Source organism: Oxyura jamaicensis, chromosome 4 (assembly GCF_011077185.1).
Source record: "Oxyura jamaicensis isolate SHBP4307 breed ruddy duck chromosome 4, BPBGC_Ojam_1.0, whole genome shotgun sequence".
Taxonomy (NCBI): Eukaryota; Metazoa; Chordata; class Aves; order Anseriformes; family Anatidae; genus Oxyura; species Oxyura jamaicensis.
This window is the reverse complement of record NC_048896.1, coordinates 67,089,493-67,112,260: the sequence shown is the minus strand read 5'-3', so window position 1 is coordinate 67,112,260 and position 22,768 is coordinate 67,089,493. Positions and strand designations below refer to the sequence as shown.

Sequence of the window (22,768 nt, the reverse complement as noted above, 5' to 3'; positions counted from 1 at the left end):
GGGCATATAGCTATAAACTTCAGGAATACAGACAAGTCAAACTGTGTCAGGTAAAATGGGTCTCATTTTCTTAAAGTATAAGTGAAAGAAAAAGGACTGGATGGAAGAGATGCAGGAGATGTGGAATACCTAGGATTCCATAAACCCTTTGTAATGGGATTTTCAACAGAGCACAGCAGGGTGAAGGCATCCATATTTGATTAGATCCTTTGAAAATGCCAGCCTAGCTATAATGCATTATAAACAGAAAACTGCAAAATCAGAGTTGTTGCTGCAGCTTTTTCCCACATTACTTCTTGGATATTTTCCTTATTTTATGGTAGCTCAAAAAGGTACAAAGTTTGTGGCAGCACACCTCGAGACCTTGTCAGTTTTCCTTGACTCTGTAAATCTGTCAAGATCAGAAAGGTACTCCAGTTTACTTGAAGGACTGCAGTCAGATGAACAAGGATGCCTCCTAGGCACTAGGAAATGACCTTACCTGGTAATTGGTCCCCAGAAATCATCACAGGCTAATACATGGTGATGATCTAATCTCGTGGCAGATCTGCAAAGGCTGATCCTTCCCCTAACCTGCATGCCTCCTTGATTTCACTGAGGTGCTTCTGGGGCTGCTTTTGTACGTGCTGAGCCCTGTCAGACTGAAGAGGCCCTAACAGCATTTTCTCTCCTGCTACTATTAAGTTGCAGTATTTTAGGTGATTTATACTCCTCCTTCCGTGTGTGCCCCCCCCCCCCCCCAAATGATAAACAAAACCAGATTGAGATAACCATTAAAAAAATGCTATTTTTTATCATTTATTTCTCAGTTTTTCACTCCTATTTATTTCTCAAGCTGCAACAACAATTAATATCACAGAATTAACAAGAAGGAAGGGACCAGAAAAGTGAGGAAAGAGAATGCAACTGAAGATGCTTTTGCCATTTGGTAGGAACTGGTTGGTGTTCAGAAAGTCCAGGTGGAAGTAATATGAGTACAACCACATGAAGACCTAGGAACAGGTGAGATAAATTCAAATTTTCAGACTGTATCTCCAATATTTGAGTTACTGAGTGTAATGGAGTAACAAATTGACAAGTTCTAGGAACAGGCTTATGTTTCACTTAAGCACTTAAAAGCGTAGTACCAAGAGTCCATTGCTAAACAGAAATAGAGTACAGTAAATCAAGTGGGTTTATTGGATTAGTTTGGCTTTTAGTGGAGGACTTTTTTATAAATTTCATTAGGAGGTGTTTTAGTCTATAAATAAACATATTTCTTAATGTAACAGTAAATTAATATATTCTAAGGGAATAGTTTGGTCTGGGTGCCACAAGGACCAGGTGCTCCCCACAGAGGCTGAGGGGTGTTGTGGGGCTGGCAGGGCAGGCTCCTCACCAGCCAGAGCCTTTCCTACTGCCCCCAGTCAGGGAGCTGGATGTGAAGCCAGGTTTGGCTGAGAGTCCAGATCATCAGAGAAGTTTATGGTGGTGAGGCAGGTCTGAGCTCAGGCTGGGAAGTCAGTCTGCGGGTTGGGGTTTGCAGGTCGGGGTTAGTGCCTGGACAGCTCGGGCCGATGCCAGGCCCAGAGGTAGTGCTGCAATGCAGTGAGTGTAGTAGTTTCAGTGAAGGATGAACACTGGCAGTGTCAAAGCAGCTCCTGGTGCTGGCTGTGGTGTCACCACAGCTGTCTGAGACCCTTTCTTCAGGGTCACCATTGGGAAGGGGGATGCCTTTGGCTGCATGGTGTGTAGCCCTGGCCATCGAAACCCAAGGAAGGGGCATGTGCTCAGGGCCCTGCCAAGTCTCATGATCCCCTCTGCTATCCAGCTCCATGGTCTAGCTGGATGCTACACCAGCAGTGATATTTTTGTTGTCTGGTATCAGAAGAAAGGTGTAGGCACTAGTAACAACTAGCCTTACAAGCTGACACGTTACCATAAATATTGTTCAAACAGCTCTGCTTCAGCCACTGTGAGAAATTCATAGAAGCAAATGAAGGAATGTTCTCCTCTCCATCCATGAGTGTCAGGTATAATTGTGTCAGGGTACATAAACATAGTTCTCTTTTTATCTTACTTTGCAATAAAGGGAAGGTAATCCCATTTTAATCAGGTCTTTGCTGCAGCTCAGTTCAAGAGCAGTGAGTCATCACTGACTGCAGGGGGGTTGTCCCTGGCTTAAGCTGGTGACACAGAAGGCTGAATTTTGCTTCCTTCTTTTATTAAAGTTCAGGTAGTATGCAAGTTGCATATCTTTTTCTAAACAGAAACACCTTGACATTTTTATTTTGTTAGAAATCACTTACAGAACATGAATTTCACACCCCAGTAAAGAAATTCTGCTAGGCATGAATCTTTTAGAGAGTTCATAGCATGTTTCACTTAATCTCATCATTGCAGGGCTCTTCAAGATCCTCCATCATCAAATCTTGCTGGTTATTCATCCAATTTCCTTTCCGAACTGGCTTCCCCTCCACCTTGGCATGTTGACAAGCTTGATCCTGGGGTGTCTGGTAGGTGGCAGCTGGCAAAATGGCATTGCTTTGGCCTCGCTGGTAATAGATATCCCTGTGAATTATCTTCCTAGAGCAGAGCTGAAGTTTAAAGGCTGCCCGAAAGCCTCTGCGAAAGTTTTCATTAAAGAAACCATAGATGATGGGGTTGACGCTGCTGTTGAAAAAGGCCAGCCAGTGAGCAAAAGGATAGATATAAATGTTGATGAGCTGCAACTGGACATCTGACAGGTTGGCATAGTCTGAGAGCATCATCAGCGTCCACAGGGGAAGCCAAGACAGGGTGAAAAGCAAAGCTACGATAATGAGCATTTTGATGACTTTTTGTTTCTTCTTAGACACGCTGTGTCGCTGCTCCTGGCTGTGTTTTCCCACTGTGGGCATTGCTGTGTTAAAGAGAGCAATGCCTATCCTAGCATACATGATAACAATGAGCAACAGGGGAGCAAGATAGATGTTGGCAAACAGAACTGTTGTATAGATCTTTCTCATTCCTGCATTAGGCCAGTTCTCCCGGCACCAATATACAGGGCGGGTTTCATTGCCATAGCCAAGGATTACCCTGAAATGCTGCTCTTCTTGTACCTGCAACATGACTGCAGAAGGACACATGATTGTGATGGCCAGAATCCAGATGACTGTTATAATAATGATTGCAGTTGAGATGGTCAGCTTCTGTTTAAATGGATAAACGATGCATCGAAACCTGCAGCAAAGACACCCAGGGCATATGTGGAGAAGATGTTTAGAGAAAGCTTAATTAAACAGGCAAACACATACATGGTTTAAAAATTTCATTTTTTTTTGAACTATGGGTGGAATTATCCTGCATAAACCAGTGGAGTTGCATTTAGTTGTTCCATTTAAGAGTTGTTGAGAAAAACATTTCTTTTTTAAAAGTCACATTTATTATTAAAATTTCTTTACTATCATCTGTCTCTGTATCAGCCTGCTGCTGCTGCTTCAGTTAACTGTGGCAGCAGGTACCAGTGCTTCTGTTATCTTTTCTATTAGCTTAGTAGCTGGGGAGCTAACCAACTCTAGGCAGTCAGGTATAGCCTAGCTGTACAATTTTTAAGAGATACCAGTTGAGGAACAAATTGCTTTGACTGCTCTTTAGACCTTGGCACACTTTTTTTTTTTTTTTTTTTTTTTTTTTACTAGATTTAGGAGCTAAACCAATTTAATCTATTGGAGGGTTGCATGAATTAATGAATCCACCTCAGTATGATCGTGTGGCCTGAGGAAGATGGAAGTGACAATTTGCCATTTCTGCGTCATCTTACCTGTCTACAGCAATTGCAACCAGAGTGAAGACAGAGGCCGAGACAGAGATTCCTTGGACCATCCCACTCATCTTGCAAACTGTGCTCCCAAATGGCCATCCTGGAAGGAAACAGGCTATTGAAATTGCCTCTATTTCATTGCAGCACTATTCTTATATGCATAAGAAGAAATTTTTGCCCCAGAACTAATACTATATTTCTTTTGCTTTGGCAGGACATAGTAGGAATTAGGGAGTCAAAAGTAATGTAAACAAATGCTTTGCCAGATGCATAGGTAAGTTTCTGATGTTCCAAAAAAATATGTTGTGTTTTAACATCCCATTAAAATAGGATGTCAAGATAAGAAAGGGGATTGACTACTACGATAGATTTCTCTCTCCATGTGGCTCATAGCATCCACTGAGTCTTCCTAACATATAACCTAGTAGTGGGATAATCCATTGCTAAAGATGTTGGTTGTGGAAATCAGCAAGGACAGCCCTCGTCAGAAGATGGGTTAGAGACTTGTCTTCCTCACCTGTTCCATCCCCTAACTTGAAATGCCTATGGAGCTCCCTCAGAAATGGTAGTGCGCAAGCGGGGCTAGTGATGTCTCGGTTTAAGGTGAGCTTTGTGCTCTGTCACTAAACACATTGCATAGTGAACCCCTTGAGTCCAACCTGCAAAATGAGGGCTTTACATTTGCCCCTAGCTTTCTCACTGGGGTTTGGATTCTGAATGGCAGGGACAGAGTAAAAGAGCAATTTGTGTTGGTCACTGTCACATGCACTTAACAGTTGGGTTCCTCAGGGAGGACTCAGAAATTAAGGCAAATCCCCCTCAAGCCCTTTTTGCTATGTGGTGTGAACTGTCATACCTGCAATGATGTTGTCCAGAAGGGTGGTGGGCATGCAGAAGATTCCCACCAGTAAATCGCTGACAGCCAGGTTTAAGATGAAAAGATTTGTGACTGTACGCATGTGTTTGCTCCTCAGAACAATATAGCAAACCACTCCATTGCCAACCATACAAAGCAGGAAGATTAAGAGGTATGAGATGATGAAGACAGCTGCCACTGAAGGTTGGTGAAGGTAGAAGTCCACGTAGGAGACATTGCCTTCGAAGTAGAGGTACTTGTATGTCCCGTTATAACTCAGCAGGTGAGGCCAATCAAATGAAGAATTTAAGTCCGTTTTCTTACTCATGTTGTAATGTTCCTTGAAAGATATTTTTGAAAAGGTCATTAAAATATGTCTGAAATGGATTTGAAGAAATGTGACTACTTTTGGAAATGCAGTGTGCTGAAATTCATGCAAAGCTGTATGTATACTCACCTCTCTGCACCTTACTTTAACAGTCCATGTTCTGCATCCCCATCCTCCCCCGACAGGAAAACCAACAAATACTGTTAGTTTGATTTTTACAATGCAGGCATATAAAAGTGACCAGTAAGACTACTAAAGGTGTTTTTTTTTTTTTTTTTTTTTTTTTTTTCCTGCAATCTCCATAAATGAAGTCCTTCCCTTCACAAAGAAAAGGAAAGCCAGACAGGATGTAAACAAGCCTATTGTGATGTGTCAAGTAAACAAAGAAACAACCTAAGCAGTTTATTTTGAGGGGAAAAAAAAAAAAAATAATAATAAAAAAAAATTAAAAAATGAATTATTGATAAATCCATTTATTCAACAGCTGGAGTAATCTAATGCTTAGGGAACAGTGAGGCTGCTGAGCCATTAAGAACAGTAATTAAATTAAAGCTTTCAGAAGGCACCAACATTCTGCCTGAATGTATCCAAACCCAGTTCCATTTAACTGAAAAGGAGATATGTGTACAACTGATATTAGACCCCAATTGATTTTGCTTTCCTGCTTACAATCTATGTAAATCAGGAGAAAAGTCAGGAAACATGGAATACTACTGTATTTAAAATGTACTGAAGCATAAGATTTGTTTTCTAGCTCTGCTGCTGAATTTGTGTGATTTGAGGGAATTCATAATCTCTTCATGTTGTGGCTTAATTGTTAAAAATCCTGGGTAATACTTTTCCCACATTAGGTATTCACTCTGTAAAAAAAATAAAATATTAGAGTATCACATTGCAGTTGGCAAAATCTACAGGCTTTTTCTTGGAGACACTTATTTTTAGGTCTGAACTCTCTTGAAATTGGTATCTTCTCTGTTTCAAGCCGCAAGTATCTGTACCTTTTCTGTTGTAGTAGCAGTGTTTTTACTGGTGGGATGGTTCAAAGATAAGGGGTACAAGACTCTTTATTAGACCACTTGGTGTTGGTGCAAGAATCACTTTATCAGGTACAGAATATGTGTGCCTTGAACTTACTAACTTCCAAACATAACTCACTGAACTTAACTTTGTGGGCTACGAATTATTTTCTTGCCTTGTAAAACCTATAGCTCTACACGACACTGCACCAAAATTCTAAATCGAATCTTAACCGTGGCAAACTTTTAACATGTTTATTATATATATGGCATAGAAATTATATCAGCCTCCTGTAACAACTCAGCACTGGCTTCTTGATGTTTACAGTTGACACCAGGTAACATAACTTGCAAGAAGCATTCAAATATATTTTTCCACATCTATTTTATTTGCCAGATAGAGACTTTGAAACTTAGGTAAAGGGAGCAGGGAAAATGATCACATTTACATCTGCTGATGGCTTTTGGATGGCACTTAATTAAAATGGACTCTGGGATTATATTTCTTAAATAGGCGTATTTATATAGATACCTAAAGGGGCAGAAGGAAGGAACTGTCCCTGACTTAAAAGAACAGCAAAACTAACTCCTGGCAAAAAGCATCAAATTAATGTGTGGGTGACTTCAGAACACTTCCCAAATTCTTCACTATAAATGGCATTTAAATTGAGGCACAAGGATCCAAATCCTGATGAGGTTGTACATAAAGTCAGCACTTTGCTTCCCTTATCTCTTTCCTTATGAAAGAAAATTCAGAGTGGGCCCTTTTTTTGTGCAACTATGGTTTCAGCTGCCTCTCCAGATTCCAAATGCTGTAGGTGTTTTTTCCATATTTATGGAGTAATGAAAGAAGGTGATATTCTGCTGTCATTTCTAGTAGAGCAGCCCTCTCCCCAGAAAAAGAAAATGAGTGTTAGGTAATGTGCCAAAAGGATGGGGTATTTTTCTTCATTCTTCTTGCTGGGTTTTACTTAAAGACTTTCTAATTACGATTCTGTCTCTGCCTGTTTTTCACTGGTATATTTATTCACATCTGTTTGTCAGGAAAGTACTGCATTATTTCTTAATATATATTTTGCTTGTCAATGAAATTCAGCAACATCAAAACCTCAGGTGCTTTACTTCCAGTAGCAAACACAGTAAAAAAAATATTCTGCTATCCCCCATGTTTGGAACAAGCAGAGTAGTGAAAAAAATATAGTTTTATCATATCTTCTGTCTTTTTAGAAGTCAGTAACAATACAATGTTTGTTGTTTTTATATATTCTTTATATATTTTAACCAATCAATATATACAAAATAGCCATACTAGTTGTATGTTCTCTTTGGTTGCTCTTATGCAGAAAGACTATATTTTTGATTTTTTAAATTTGAAATAGTTTCAAAACAATTGAAAATATTTTTATTCAAATATTTGATGTAACCAAAGTTTTAACTAGCCAGAGATAAGAGTCAGCTACTGCAGAAGGTTTTTTAATGCCAATTTTATTATTCACTTAAGAAAGCAGTTACTAATGAAGTTGCATACAAGCATGATGAACAGTGAGAGCAGAATTCAAAAATAAACATTAGGCAATAGCTTACACCGTTCATTTAATCACAGATTTGGAGTTGTGCTTTATAAATCTCAGGAGATGCTATGTCACTAAAATCCCATTTAATGCTCAGCATCTCTTGTGCTCCCTTTTGGCTCCTGACAAGAAATAGATTTATTGTTGCTCACTTGGCTCCTCTACCCCAGACAGCTTCTTAGGGTAGTAAAGTGCAGGAGGCCAAGCTCTCCATGCCCAGGGAGATGACAGTCTAGATGAGAGGCAGTGCTTATCATATGCGTTTCCTTCCCCAGGAAAGACGGGGTGACCTTTCTGCTTGGCATGGCTATTCTGGGTGAGGCCCAAACACGTACCAGCAATCTAAAATGCCAGCATTTGGTCTGTAGCTCTAAGTCATTTATAAGGCTGCCATCAACAGTATTAATCAGGTTAGAAATGTGAGGGTTCTTGGGTTCAGCCACCATTATCTGACGACTAGCGCTGAGAGTAAGCAAGAGTTTGGTTTAACAGTGGAGGTGTAATAGGAATGGAGCAGATCGTGCCAGTAATCTGACACTTGGTATATGTTTGGAGCAAACAAAGCAACAGATGAAGGTCCCCTACACTAATTGCTGCATTTCACACAGTAAATGCAACGGTGTGAGCAAATGGGTGTTCTGCTCTACACAGAGCAAGCATGAGACTAGTGTTCTTGGTAGGAGTCACACCCAGCTTCTGGGTTTGGCAAAGAGTAGCAATCCAATCCCAACCAAAAGTTTGGAAAAATCAGGCCCCTTGCCCGGTCTCATCTAACAAAAAAAGATGTGTTTGGAATCTTTTTTTGTTGATTTCTCTGAGGTTCCACCCAAGTTCATGCTCTCCAGCATTTCTCTGCAATCAGGAGAGCTATAAATGTATTTATCTTTAACTGTAAATGGATGCTATTTTTCTTCCATAATCCCTTGCCTTCCAGAGGTAGTGCTTTAAGGAAGACATTCAAATTTGGGGAAGCTTGTGTTGGCTTCACACTGCGCTCCCAGTCCTTGTGACAGACAGGACCTGTGCTGTCATGAAGCAGCACTACCGATGAGGTAGGGGTGGCTTTCCTTCCTTGCTTTCAGCAGTGTGGCTTTTTGAGGGGTTGCTGATGATTTGAGGGAGAGGTTCTTTATCATGCTGTGGTAGAAGAACATGTTATTCTGTGTAATAACAGGAGGAATACCTGTGCTTCAGATTTTTATTGCTGCTTAGTACCTTATATACACAACAGTTCACAGGCTATACACTTCTTTGCTAGGCATTTTACAAGTTGCTACGCAGTTAGTACTGATATGAAACTTTGGTCCCGCGAATACAAAACCTTGTGGGTCATTCCTACGCAGTGGCAGTATTTTAATGAATTTGATTGAACTCCGTTCATTAATACAACTGAAATTATCCCTTTTCATATTAAAAGCATAATTTTAGAATATTTCACGTATTAATTATTTGGATGCTTTTCTTGGATTTCATCTCTTTCTGACAATGTGTTTATAAAGCAAGCACTTTCACTCTTTTCAGTAAGGAACTCTGGAATAGTTTTTGTTGTAACTGAACAAGAAATTGCAAACAACCTCAAGGAACAATTGGAGCTGTGCCTATTTGTCTTACACAGACTGATCACAGTTGCACGAATGAAACTTGGTACCACTGAAGCTGTACCAAATACAATGAACTTGCTGTACAAATACTGTATCTTACAGGAGATGGAAAAATACACAAATTTTTATTATATTGAAGCTGAGGGGGATAAGATTGGCTGGAAGAAGAAATGAAGGTAGTGCATTCTGTTTTAATGAGCTAAACAGAGAGTGATAAATAATTGAGCGAGGTACAGAAGATGGCAGCACAAGTCATCTAAGAAAAGGGAAAAAGTAATGCAATGAATAAATATCATAAGATGATAAATAAAAGCAATTTGCTTCCACATGATAATTTGATAAGGGCATGGCCTCAGTACTTTATTTAATATGCCAGAGGAAAATGTGCAAAAAAAAAAAAAAAAAGAGCCTCAACTATTGAAAAACTGCCCACGCATTGTTTTTAAAACATGCTAGATTCATCACTAGTGAAATGTCAATAACAATGTCCACAGACAAATATTGCAGGATTAAGTCAGTGCAATCAGGACAGTCTTATGCCATCAAATATGGAAAATTAATTTTCCCCTGTAACAATAACAAGGTAATTATGGAGTCAACATAATTACTTATGTTGGCCACACAGAAGATTCCTGGCAACCACGGGAGCCAGCCAATTCTGTTTCACCTCTCTGTACAACTATTTCTTTCTGTTATCCTAACTTGTGCGTGTGAAATCTCATCACAGAATCCTCCGAGGGCTTAGAAGAGGAAACTTTGAAGAACTTAAAGATAAACATTATGGAAAAAGAAAATGTACTGTGGTAAGTGCTAAAAGAAGTGTTGTGTCTTTGTTCAGAGCTCTACACTCAGTGATGGGTTAACTGCAGAAATTTCCTGGAGACCTTTTTCCTGGAAAATGAGAGCATCACTGTTCTGCTGAAAAATGAGAAAATCCTTTCAAAATGCAGACATTGAGGAATGGAAAAGAAATAATAATAAAAAAAGGCAGCACCTCATTCTATAAATACATTGAAAACAAATAAAAGACTAACGCACAGATTATCCTATACCTTAGTGGATCAGAAACATTACTGACAGAAGTCCAAACTGTTCTTGCCTATAAAAACATGAAAAGGTCAATTGTGGACATTATTAGTAATTTGTAACAATTAAGTGGGGCATGTAAAAGAATGCGAGAACAGCAAATGGCCATAAGACCTTTGCCTTTATGAAAAGAGATGTTTGGAGTAGGGGGAAAGACACCTATCGAAGCAATAGCAAGGAACAAGATCTAGTTGCCAACCAGGTACTTTGGCTGCACATTACCATTTCATATGGAAAAGAGCCTAAATTCAAAAAGTGTTCAACAAGGGCAACTTACAGAGCAGTATTCAGTGAAGAAGGAAAAAAATGTGAAAAATTAGTTGTGTCAATACTAGGTACAAGGATCTATGGTTTGTAGGAAGTTGCTAGCTGAAAGTCAGGCAGTTACTACTGACACTGCAAAATGACACTGACAGCACGACACTGCAAAACAAGTACTCTATAGCTCATAAGTGTGACAATAGTTGACTAAACACATGGGATACCACCAGTGTTGTTGATTACCTAGGGCTCACTTGATCTGTTGCGTGTAGATTTGGTCAATTTAATTCAATGCAGACTTGGTCTAAGTGGAGGAAGTCTAAAAGAAAGCTACAGGAAAGACTGAGGGGCTCAAAAGTACAACAGAGGAAACAGTGGAAGTTACAGGGCCATTTCATCTAAAGAAAAATAAATATTTACAAAGGGATGGCAATGCATTCTTCCATTTTATTAATGGTTTCAGAACTACATCATAGCATCTTACATTTCTAAAAGGCCAGATGTGAAGGGCATATATCTGCAATACATTGTAAGCAGGACTCATCTTTCCCTTCTCTTTCAAAAGGAAGAAGTCCTCAACAGCCAGAGACCAAGTTCCAGCCTGAGGTTTATGAAGCATACAACAGGCAGAAGTGCAGAAACTGTTCCCAATAAAACAGAGCATCTGGATTTGCCAAGTTAAATGCCACAAGCAAAAGTGTCTTTGTCAAGAAAAGATCTCTTTACAGAGTACAATTAACTTCTTGGAACTTGTTACAAAGTATGTTGTAACTTGATATTGCACTTAATGTCACTTTCCTCTACAAGCAGAAATGCTTAGTCTGTACTAATTCATAAATACCCTTAGAGTTTGTATGTAGCAATTCCAAATAGAGTACTTTGGAAGTTAACATTTCCTTTACCTTTTCATACATCTTAATTTCATGGTCATTTGTACAAAATACCTATGATCTTATTTCAAATTAAATACTGAGTATGTCACAAGGAAAGGGCAGGCTTTCAGCTAAGAAAAAAGCTGTGATAGAAAAGACTAAAACCATCAAGTTGCAACAGAAAATTGATTCTTACTGCCATATACTTCCAGGAACCAAAAGTATAGATGAGAAACTTGTTTCTCGTTGCATAAGTGGACAATTCCTGGGAGACATACCAAGCTTGAGATTGCATGCAGAGCTTTAATGAATGGGATTGAACTGTCTTCTCCTAACAGTCATCTGGGAAATCTGAGCTGGGACCAAAGAAAATATTTTGTCAAAGATTTATTGGGCTGGTTGTTTTTTTTTTCCCTTATTGTTCTTCATCTTACTTTTCCTGCCCTAATTACAAAGAGCAATGCTATCCATAGGAGTGCTGTAATAGACAAAACAACTTAATTGTCAATTACTCATCCACTTAGGCAAGGATTATAAAACCCTTTGCCAAAAAGCCAAATACAAATGTAAATCAAAAGATGGTATAGCAGGCGAGGCATTCACAGCAAGTTTGTTGTGTCTTGAGCACATCAAATTTTCACTTTGGTTCATATTTCTAGCATTCAACTATTGCACAGATTAAATCAAGTAACTTTTTTATTGCCAAACTTGAATGAAGAAAATGAATGCTGAAAATTTACCATAGGAAAGCCTTGCTCTAACCAACCATTTTCTGCCTTTTGCTATTAGGTGACCTTAAGGCACTCGTGCATTCTCTTTAAACATGCTTGTGACTTCCACCACTTTGCCCAGAAAGATTCCAGATGTGAAGTTCCCAGTTAGATTGCAGGACAAACCTGGGATAAAAGTTGGTCAGTTAACTTGTTTGTCTTTTTTTATCCATCATGAAGCTGCATGCCATGCCACACAGGAGACAACAGGGACTAATAGGATAAACACAGATACAGTGACAGGGCTTTTGTGTTAGTTGACAGGGTTCTTGGTTACACAGTAAAATGTGATTACTTAATGCTTTGATAGGAAAGGCACCCAGAGAAACTGTTTTATGTGTACATGTTGTATTTGATGGCTGTACATTACCATACATGAATTGATAGAGAAGTAGAGTTTAGTTGAGCTAAGTTTAACTACTGCTTCTCATTATAATATTTCTGTTGCTCAATACTTAGCCTTTAAGGTTCTGAGTTTGTAGTGTTTCCTCTTGATGTCTCACAGGCTGTTTCACATTTGAACTAAAACCTCAGCCAACTGTTCCCCAAAACAAGATTAAAGAGATTTCCCCCATGCAGGTACATTTATCCAGCCACTTTATTAAGGGGAATGGCATGCAGCACTAGTGACATGAATGCACCCAGCAGTTTTAGTGGCAAGGTAAAGTGTCCTGCTTTCTCACCCCTGCTTTTCCAATGCTGTCTTGTCACTGATTAGTGTGTAGGATTGTTTCAGAAAGTTACCACAACTCAGAGACATCAGTGAAAATAGGTACCAGAAACCACCAACATATATACCTAATCCAAGTTAATCATGCAGGTGATTGGAGCTCCCCCTTTGAGCTCTAAAACTGTTATGTTTTGCAACTGTACTGAGGACTCCATCAGAATTAGCTTGAGCTCACGGACTGAGAGTCCTCTCTACCTCTTAAAATAATTCTGTTTGAGAAGTGATAACCTGATATATAACAATTGTTCCTGCTTCACTAAAGAGTAAGCTGTACCTGTAAAAAGGCAGAGTTAAAAAATGATTCCATCCCCCCCAAAGACAGAGTTTTCCATATCCTTTCGCACACTTGATGTTCACTCTGAATGCAGTTACACTGGTAGCACTAACAGCAGTGCAGCATGGACAAGTGCAGGTAGAACCACCAGAAAACTTGCTCCAAAATACCATAGCAGGCATGCAGCAACTTAATTTGCAGCAAAGTGTACCTCTGATTCCTGGCATTGAGAGTGACTAGACTCGGCACAACAATTGTTAGCTATCAGCACTGACAATTGCCCTGTGAAATATTTTCAGCCCTTTAAAACTGACTGTCACATACAGTCAGAGAAAATAACAGGTCCAGTTAGACAAATGGCTCTAGCTGCTGACCTTCTTCCCCAGGGGTGCTCTTAGGGGGAGCAGGCTTTTCTCCATGAAGCCCCAGACCTCTGCTCAAGGGTTAAGTGGCTGCCGCATGTAGATAATACACTTCCAGCAGCAGCTACACAGATGCTCCCCCTGCCCAGCCATCCCTGCTGGGAGTGGTGTGGGCGTCCCCCACCTCCCTTTTGAGGCACAGAGCTGTTGGTGTCAGGTATCCACTGTCAAGCTCTGCACCCCAGTGTCCCAGTACTGACCTGTACAAACTGGTCAGGATGGCTGCATCACCCTCCCTGGGACCAGCTCAGCTAGGCACCACCAGCAGCCCCACGCAGCCCGTGCCCTGTCCCCACCTCGGGCAGCGGGATCAGCGTTCCCCTACGCACACACACACACAAGACCTGTTGCTAACACAGCGCTGGCAGCTCCACCTCAGTTCCCAGCTGGGCAGGGTGGAGCAGCCCAGCCCGAGTCACAGCCAGCCCCCCGCCCTCCTCGCCAGGATCCCCCACTTACAGCAGGGAAAGCTCCGCAGCAGCCACCGGTGCAGCGCTGCGAGGAGAAAGGCTGCAGCCTCAGCGCGGCGGAGAGGGAACAGACCCGGCAATGCCTGGCAGATGCAGGGAGGAGGCAGAGAGAGAAGGAGGGACTGGAGAGAACAGCCCAAAGCCCGGCTGCTGAGCCCTGGAGCCAGGGGGCTGTCTGTCACCTGCAGCCATCGCTACCCTGGGGCAGAGGGGGTGCCTGCTTGGCACGTCAGGGCTGTGCTTCTTGCACGTGCTTCGTTATAGAGCCTCCTGCTGTTCTTTTTAGGCATCATTTCCCCTTGGAAAGCTCTTTAGCAGAGCTGGGGCTAGCAATTGTCTCCCCAGGTACTAGACCTAACTCTACCAACCCCAGCCATCACACCTGAGGGGGCAGGAGCAATCCAGAGCCATCTCTGATGCACTGAGCACTCCTCAGCACAGCACCACACAGGCTCCTGTTCTACACACTGAGCTCCAACATCTAGATCAACCCCCCCCCCCACCCCCCCAAGATAAGGCAGAGTTAGCTTTTAAATCAAGAGTGGGAAATTGGGGGAAAGAATAACCTGTACCGTCCTGGTCAAAGTAGTTGGTACATGGACTTTGGATTACAGTTTTTAGCTTTACTTCTTGCATTCCCTTCCCTGGGAAACTCAACTGCCCTTGAGCCCCATAGCCAAAGTGCCAGTTCTCATCCCCCTGGGACCACCACAGCTGCCTTCTTCCTTGGGAGTCCAAAGGAAGTCACAGGAAGGCCAAGGAGTGCTCTGATCTAGCCTTTACTCTCTGCACATAGAGCAAGAAATCCACCTCCAGGATTCTGGCTTGGCCTTGGGGTAAAAGCCCCTGCTCTGCTGTTAACTTTCAGGGGGCTCCTGGAGTGCCACTCTATGGGGACAGGTAATAGAAAGGTGCCCTTTACGCTGTACTCAGCTGAAATGGATAATATAAGCCTTACCAGAAGTCCAGAAAATAAGGATTACTACTAAAATCCATTACCAAATAAAGATAGAACTCTTCTGAGACCAATCACAATGACAAGAATTATCAGGCATATTTTGAAATGAACATGTTCCAACCTTATTTACATAAGCTATCAGAAAGGAAGTAAGCATTCAGTGACATACTAACATGTACTTAACTAATGGAGACAGAACACACTAAAACTGGTCTGCAAAAAGACAAAAAATAAAGCAAGGTTAAATCTAAAGACAAAAGAAAAGCAGTGCTTCCACCACCAGGGGTAGCCCCAGAGCACCCACACAAGGACTCAAGTCAGCCCAACAACGTTGCTCAGACCAGGGCAGAAAAGAAAAGTAATACTACAACATCCCTGCTAACAAGACAGAAGAACACTCACAGCACACTCTTTACTGCAGTGAGAAGCCAGATTCCCCCCAGCCAAAGCTTAAATACAGCACCGGGACCAATGGGGAGGTGTGTGTGGGTAGTGGGGGCCCCAAGTGAGGCCATCAGGGTGAAGGCCTGGACCAGCAGCTACAACCCAGCAGCTCTGACATCTCCCTGGCAGCTTCCTAGCAGTGCATGTGTGACACGAGCTGACAGCATGCTTGGGACTGAAGGATGAGGTGGAAACATCATACCAGTTTAGGGAGGGTCAAAGCATCTTCTGTGCAGCGATGCACAGTGAGGGCGAGCAGCGAGAAACGTGTGTGGTAAATGTGCTGCTGACACTGCACACAGTGGTCTTTGTGATACATGCCATAAGATCTCTGTGGTGAGTTCAGTCCTCTTTTCTTTCCTGATGGTAGGAAAGCTCAGACTACAGACTGAATGCTCACCACCTGACCTGCTTGCTTTCTCTCAAGGCAATCAAGAACAGTTGAATTGAGAAGGGACCATTTCAAGCAATAAGAGTGGGGACAGCTGGTCAAGGAAGACCTTTTTCAGCTTTTCCAGATCCCAGGCCCACCCTGAGCACCAGGCTGATGCAATTTGCAGCCAGCAACATAGTTGGCTGCAGCAGAAGTGAGAAGGTCTCTGAGAAGTTTGCCTGGCGATGGGAGCATCAGTCTCACACTCCGGTGTTTATGTTTTATTATATGCCTCAGGAAAGCTATATCACGAGGCTTGTGACTGTCGAGGAGTCCCATCTGACCTGAGGAAGAAAATAATTCCCCTGAAATTTGAAAGACCTCTTTCAAAAGAAGCCTGTTCCACTAGGAAAAAATAGAAGCATCCCTCTTCAGCTGTAAGTGCTGTTTTTTGTGTGTGTGTAACTCAGATGGGCCATTCTCAGATTGGTGTCCCGGGTGAGGTGCTCACACGCAATGGTGTGAACATTTGCTGTCTGTTCCTCAGAGTGGCTCACGAAAAGTTGATGCATTGCGGAGCTACCTTGTGATCTAATTTCTTCTCCTAATTTGAAAGCCTTTGCGTTGTTAAGGGGAAGTTGCTATGCAGGACATGAAGTATGCTTGGACTTGCGGTTACTGAGGTGGCTTTGTTTTGGCAGGTCCTGAAGCAGCCTGGGACATTGCTGTTGCATGGAATGTGGTTGCAGATGCTCTTGATATCCTTAGAGGATAATTGTCTTCTCTGCTTGGGATATTAGAGCAATGGTTCCCAAAATATATGCAGCTCAGGGTAAGTACTTTTATTTATTTGTTTATTTATTTCCAGTACTAGTGTGTGTGTGCACACTTCAGCTGGAGTGCTTTCGGTGTGCCACCAGACCCATTAGAGGGGGTTGCCTGTCCCTTCCAGCACAGTGTCCCAGGCACGTGAGGGATGGCTGAGAGGATGGGATGTCACTGGCAGATGAAATCATAAAAATGGTTTCAAACTTCATACTGTGAGGCCATGATTTAAGTTGTAGCAGTGATTTGTGACTGCTTAGTCTGGGAGCTCATCAGGAAGAAATGTCAAGGAGCAAGGAAGCTCAGGGATTACAAACCCACCAACAGCAGGAGTGATTATTAACTCAGCCCGATCTTAGGACGACATGACAGGAAGTATTTCTGATGGAGGTGGTGGCTTTGAGAGTTCCCCGGGATATTAGAAAAACTTGAGGTGGGATAGTGTGTATTACTCAAAACCCAAGCATCCAGGAAAGGTGAATTTAAAATCAAACAAACTCATGGAGGTACTGCTGAAGGACTGAATGAGGACACTCTTTGTAGAAGAGAAACTGTAAAGAGCTCCCTGTTGTGCAGACTGTACAGCACGTGCTGAGGCACGATCCCAGTTTTCTGTGTTCTTCAGTCTCAGAAGGAAACAGTGGGAAACACAGTGAAGATTACCTACAGACCTACAAGAAAATATTGAAAAAGTACATGTTGGGTATAAGCTGGCAATGAGCAAATTTAGTAGGAAATTAGAAGTCTTTTCCATGGGAAAAACAGAAGCCAAAAGTACCCGAAGTGAGACTCTTGTTAAGCCATCGTGGCACAGGGATATTCGGTGGGTGTCAGCAAACAGACTCTGACCCATGCAGGTGAGAAAAGAGCTCATAGTGGAAAGGTTTGTTTGAATGATATTTCAAAACCTGAAATGCCTGGCTCTTAAACTCTATATGGCCTCACTGCCCTTTCTCTCCATCTTTTATTAGATGAGAATTTGCAAGGAAACTCTCAGGGGGGATGATGCGGTACATGTAGCAAAGTGAGTCCAGAAGTTCAGGCAGGCTCAGCAGCGCATGTACACGTGTGTTCAGGTTGTAAGATGTGGGACTATTTCAGAACAGTTGAGTTCAATCTGAGAGCCTTTAAACCTTCAGCATTTTATTTCATTACCCTGTTGGACAGCCTTGAAAAAAGGATTTGAGCTACAGGGATTTCAGTAGACAGTAGATTTCAGCTACTGTCTCAGAGGCGTGGGAGTCCTGGATGCTTCTAAGCACGCGTCAACATGTAGCATTAAAAAAAGGTAGCCAGGCTGTTGAGGTGTTAGGTGTTCAATCATTCCCGCCTTCCTGTCTCGCAACAAAAGATGCTTTATTTGCTCACCAAGGCTTAGAGGGGAACAACCACATTGAGTTTCTACACTTAACTCCCCTTCAAGCAGACCAACACTAGTCTGTAGGTTGTACATCTTTCTCTTGTTTGCAGAATGGACACATCCTTCTCTGAGGGATGTGTCTTGTTCTCCCTTAGTCAGTACAAAACTTGACAAAAATTAAAGGCCAGAAATGAGTAGCACCTGGAGACCCTCTGAGGGGTGGGGACACCCCTGTGGGTTCCACCTGTGCTCTGTTGGTGTGTGGTCGGCAATTGCTGCTTGGCAGCTTCAGGTCGTGGCAATTAATTTGCAACCTGATTTATGTCCCCGTGTCCCTGTCCCCCTCCCCCCCCCTCCCCCCGCAAGGAGGTGGGCAGGAGCAGCTAGGTCTAGAGCTGTTGTAGGAGTCCCCTGGGAGGAGCAGGAGGTCCTGGTGCTGTTTAGCCATGGTGTTTAAGTGGCTGTTTGCAGGTCCCCTGCTTGTTACTGACTGCCTACAGCTCAGGTGTGAAGTTGGAGCTGAGATTAAAGTTGGAGGCTTTGAGCCTGAGTCACACGCTGACTTTCAGTGCCTTTCTCTCCCTGCAGAAGATGCAGGGTGCTGTTGCTCTCTGTCCCTCCCTGTACCCTCCCGTCCATGTGTGTGACCCCAGTGCCCCTCAGCTGTCGGGTGCTCACCAGGAGCCCCCAATGGCTGTGGTGCCCATGGTGCTGGCTGCTTCTGCTGCATTTCCCAGCCACAGGCTGGCGCCAGCACAGTCCCAAGGCATAGCCGTGGTGCGGGGCTGGGGCAGCTGCCCTTCAGGGTGTGCTGGGCTTCGCGTCCCCCGTGGCCCCAGCGGTGTCCCCAGCACAGCCCCTGCAGTGGGCCAGGCCCTGTTCACTGTTCTCTTCACACAGAGATTTTGGCATGGGTCCTCTCAGCTCCTGTGGGTGGATCAGGAGGCACTGCTTGGCTTGGGGAGGCTGGCAGCTCCCAACAGAGCCCAGGAGCTCATGTCCTTTGCTGCCTGCTACAGCCATGGAGATGCTGCAGAGGCCTTGTGCACCTTCCTGCCTGGCATGAGTACGAGCCCTTTGTGCTGCTGCAACCCAGCCAGGGGCTCCGAGCTCGGCTCTGTGCTGCGGGAGGGAAGGGGGCCCAGTCCCTGGGCCTGGCCCCAAAACTTGAAGTTTCCCCTGGGGCTGGCACCTGCCAGGTGGAGAGGGGCATGAGTACTGTCCCCCGGCACCTTCCTTCGGGGTCTTCCTTCTCCCAGAACAAACACTACCTTTGTTCCTTCTTCACAGCTTTCAGAGCTGGCTGTGGGGAGGCGGACACCCTGATGGTCGGGGCCTCTTGTGGGCACTGCTTGCTGCTGTTTTGTGGTGTTAACTTTGCTGATCAGATGGGTTTTTGCACCAGAATCCCCTCTCATAGGCTCCTCTAAGTAAAACAGGGCTTTTCCATTCCCCTGCACTCGTTCCTCCCTCCTTTCTTGTGTGTGGTATGCAGCAGGGCTGCAGGGCAGGAGCTTCTCCCTCAGGGGCTGCGGGGAGTGCGGCTTCTGCCCTGGCTCTCTCCAGCTCCAGGTAATTACAGTCCGTGCTTGTGGAAGCGCTCTGGGCTGTAGACAAGGTTGTAAATCACTTGCTGTCATAACCAGAGTATTAATATTGAATGTCCTAGTTGTGCAATGTATGGATATTGACAAATAGGTTTGTGTTTATTGATCAGCTCACCCTGGGCAACTGCAGCTTGCTGTGCCACTGGTTCCTGGACAGCTCCAGCCCTGGACACCCCCAGCTCCTGAATGTCTCCAGCCCTGGGAGTCTCCTGGATGCCTCCAGGTAATTACAGCTTGTGCTTGTTACAACAGCCTGGGCTTTAGGCCAGTTTGTTAATCAATCAGTAATGCGAATATGATAATTTAATGTTACAGTGGTATGTTGCCTAGGTATTGACTAATTGGTTTGCATTGTATTTATTGGTTAATTAGCCCTGGACATCTCTGTCTCCCTGTGTCTCCCCCTTGTGGATGGCTCCAGCTCATTTGCAGCTCCAGCCCTAAATGGCTCCAGCTGGATTTCTGCTCCAGGTAAATAAACACAGCTCGTGCTTATTAACCCAGTCTGGTCTTTAGACGAGGTCATATATCAAACACTTTTGTAACTTGAATATTAATATTGAATGGCACAGTTGTACATTGTACAGATATGGATCAACCTAGTTTGTATTGATCTGTTAGTCGTGTACACAGCTATAGTTGGTGGACATGTCCAGCCCTTGACGTGTTCAGCTTGTGCTTGTTGCAACAATGTGGGCTTTAGACAAGGTCATAAATCAATCAGTGTCAAAGCTTTAACACTGCACGTGTTGTGTTTGTATGGTGTAAAGTATAGGCATCGGTATATGGTTTGTATTTTTTCATTAATGAGCTCTTTGTGTCTACAGTTCATGGATGGCTCCAGCCATGGTTGTCTCCTGGATATTTTCAGCTTGTTCCAGTTTCCAGCTCGATGTCGTCTGGCTGTCTCCACCTTGTTGCAGTTTCCAGCTCCACATCTCCTGGATCTTTCCAGCCCTTGAAGTCTCATGGCTATCTCCAGTTTGTTTCTGGCTCAAACTCTTTAGAACGTGTGCTTGTTTAAAATAAATAATTAAATAAATATAGTGCTCTTTTGACAGAGCTATAAATCAACCAGTCATAATTTGAATACTAATATGAATTGTCATAATTGTCCAGAAATTGCCTAAATATTGCACAATTAAGGGGGTAACCATTCTGCACTGGGTACAATGAATGAGCAGTGGAAGGGGAAAAGCACCATTTTGCCCAGAGACTATTCTGAACACTTTGTTCAGCCTGGTGCATGCCAGCATCCCAGACTTTGGGAACTACCACCACCGGACCCCCAGCTCTGGTGGGGGTCCATGCACCCAGCCCACCCCCCTCTCACCTCCCCTCCAACCCACCCTCACAGTCCCCCAGCCCTTGGGGTGCAAGGTTTGCCCCAGAAACAGCCGACATGGTCTCTGTTCCTCAGCCCAACCACACAGAAACCAGTCCATGCTGCACACCCCAAACCGAGTGACCCGGTCTCCATCTCTGAGCCCCACAAATGGCTGAACGAGGCCATTCTGAGCCCCCAGCTGTGGCACTGGGTCGGTGCATTGGGGAGCATGGCCTGTGACAAAGGCTGGCACAGACACCCAGCCCCGTGCCTCTGAGCCCCTGACCAGCCTAATGGGCCCTGTCCTTGACCCACACATGGGGCTCCAGATCCGTGATGTAGGCACCAGGGGGCTGCAGGTGCCCCAGCCCCTGGCTCCCACCTGCACGTGTCTGCCCCACCTGCACGGCTGGCCCCAGAACAGCTGACCTGGGCTCCAGCCCCAAGCCCAACGCACAGCAGCTGTGCTCTGTACCCAGCCCCAAACACACAGCTTGGTCTGTTTCTCTGAGCACCAAAACAACCAAAATGGACCTGGTTCTGAATCCCCAAAATGTGGGGTTTGGCCTCTCTTCTCAATACCACGCAGCACCACACTGAGCCTTGTTAGAAAGGTTCAAGAAGGCAAAACTTGGTCTCCATTTTGAGTCAACAAATGAGCCTGGTTTGAAGCCCCCAAAAGACATTACTTAGTCTTCAAATTCTGATCTCCAGAAGAGGCCAAATGAGCCTGGTTCTGAGTCCCCAAAATGTAGCACTTAGTCTTCATTTGCAAGTTCCCATTGAGCCTGTTATAAAGGCTGAAGGTTGCACAATTGGTCTCCACTTTGAGCCAACATATGATCCTGTTTCATTAGGATTTAGTCTCAATTTCTGAGCCCCCAAGAAGTAGGACTTTGTCTTTTTTTTTTTTCAGTCCCCCGCAGCAGCTCTCTGAGTCTGTTATAAAGGCTGCAGAATGCACGACTTAGTCTCCATTTTGAACCACCAAGTGCATCTGGTTTGAAGCCCCTAGCATGTTGGACTTAGTCTTCATTTCTGAGCCCTAAAACTGGCCAAACGAGCCCGGTTCTGAGGCCCAGGAAAGTAGGACTTTTAGTCTTTTTTTTCAAGGACTTGGACTGTTTCTGAGCCTCCAAAGCAGCAAAATAGCCTGGATCTGAGTCCCAAAAACCTAGAGCTTAGTCTCTATCTCCAAGCCCCCTCAGCAGCCCAGTGAGTGTGCTGCGAAGGCTGACAGCTGTGGGGCTGAGCCGCCCTTTTGAGCCTTTTTCAGTTGAAACTGTATTTCTGGTAGTGCAAGTCATCAGTTGGAGGCACACTGGGAAACACTCCCGCATTCTTCCTTCAGGAGCTGAGACACACCTCAACCTGAAGGAGAACTTGTGCCTCTTTAATCTGCTGCTGCTACTTTAATTTTAATTGACTTAATCACACCACAGTTCATTCTGATTCAGTTACAGAATGTGATTCCTCTCTCAGAAAAGTCTTACAAAATTCAAATGCTCTTTGGGGGAAAAAATAGAATACTATCTGGAGAGATGGATGGACCTGGGGTTCGAAATACAAGGCAGGCTGAGCTAATTCAGCTCCTCAGACTTTCAGCTGAAAACATTTCCTGTTTCTCCTGCCCATTTTTCTGAGCGGCTCTAGCAAACTTCAAAACGAACACAAATATAGGGGTTGTCTCTGGTGGGTGTACATCCAAAATGTGATTTCAAAGCTAAATACTGACATTTTACCTTATTTTTTTCCCCTAGATGAACATCCAGAAAGCATGTTGTCTTTAAAGAGTGCAGGATTATCCTCATTCGTAGTTCCAATGTCCCTGCAGGC

At 43.7% G+C, this 22,768-nt stretch overlaps 2 protein-coding genes across 2 annotated transcripts in view; both read right to left on the bottom strand.

The window, feature by feature from the left end:
- Window positions 1-2,100: 2,100 nt before the first annotated feature.
- On the bottom strand, window positions 2,101-4,966 carry NPFFR2 (neuropeptide FF receptor 2). The gene is made up of 3 exons (XM_035326426.1): window positions 4,638-4,966; window positions 3,782-3,881; window positions 2,101-3,201 (listed from the first exon to the last, which is right to left on the bottom strand). The coding sequence occupies exons 1-3, from the start codon at window positions 4,963-4,965 to the stop codon at window positions 2,361-2,363; spliced, it is 1,269 nt and encodes a 422-aa protein (XP_035182317.1). The 5' UTR covers window position 4,966; the 3' UTR covers window positions 2,101-2,360.
- Window positions 4,967-14,364: 9,398 nt separating this feature from the next.
- The window catches only part of ADAMTS3 (ADAM metallopeptidase with thrombospondin type 1 motif 3), a 152,903-nt gene continuing 144,499 nt past the window's right edge, over window positions 14,365-22,768 (bottom strand). The window contains exon 28 of the transcript XR_004750290.1: window positions 14,365-14,375. The gene's annotated coding sequence lies outside the window, so the exon portion shown is untranslated. The remainder of the gene's footprint in view (window positions 14,376-22,768) is intronic.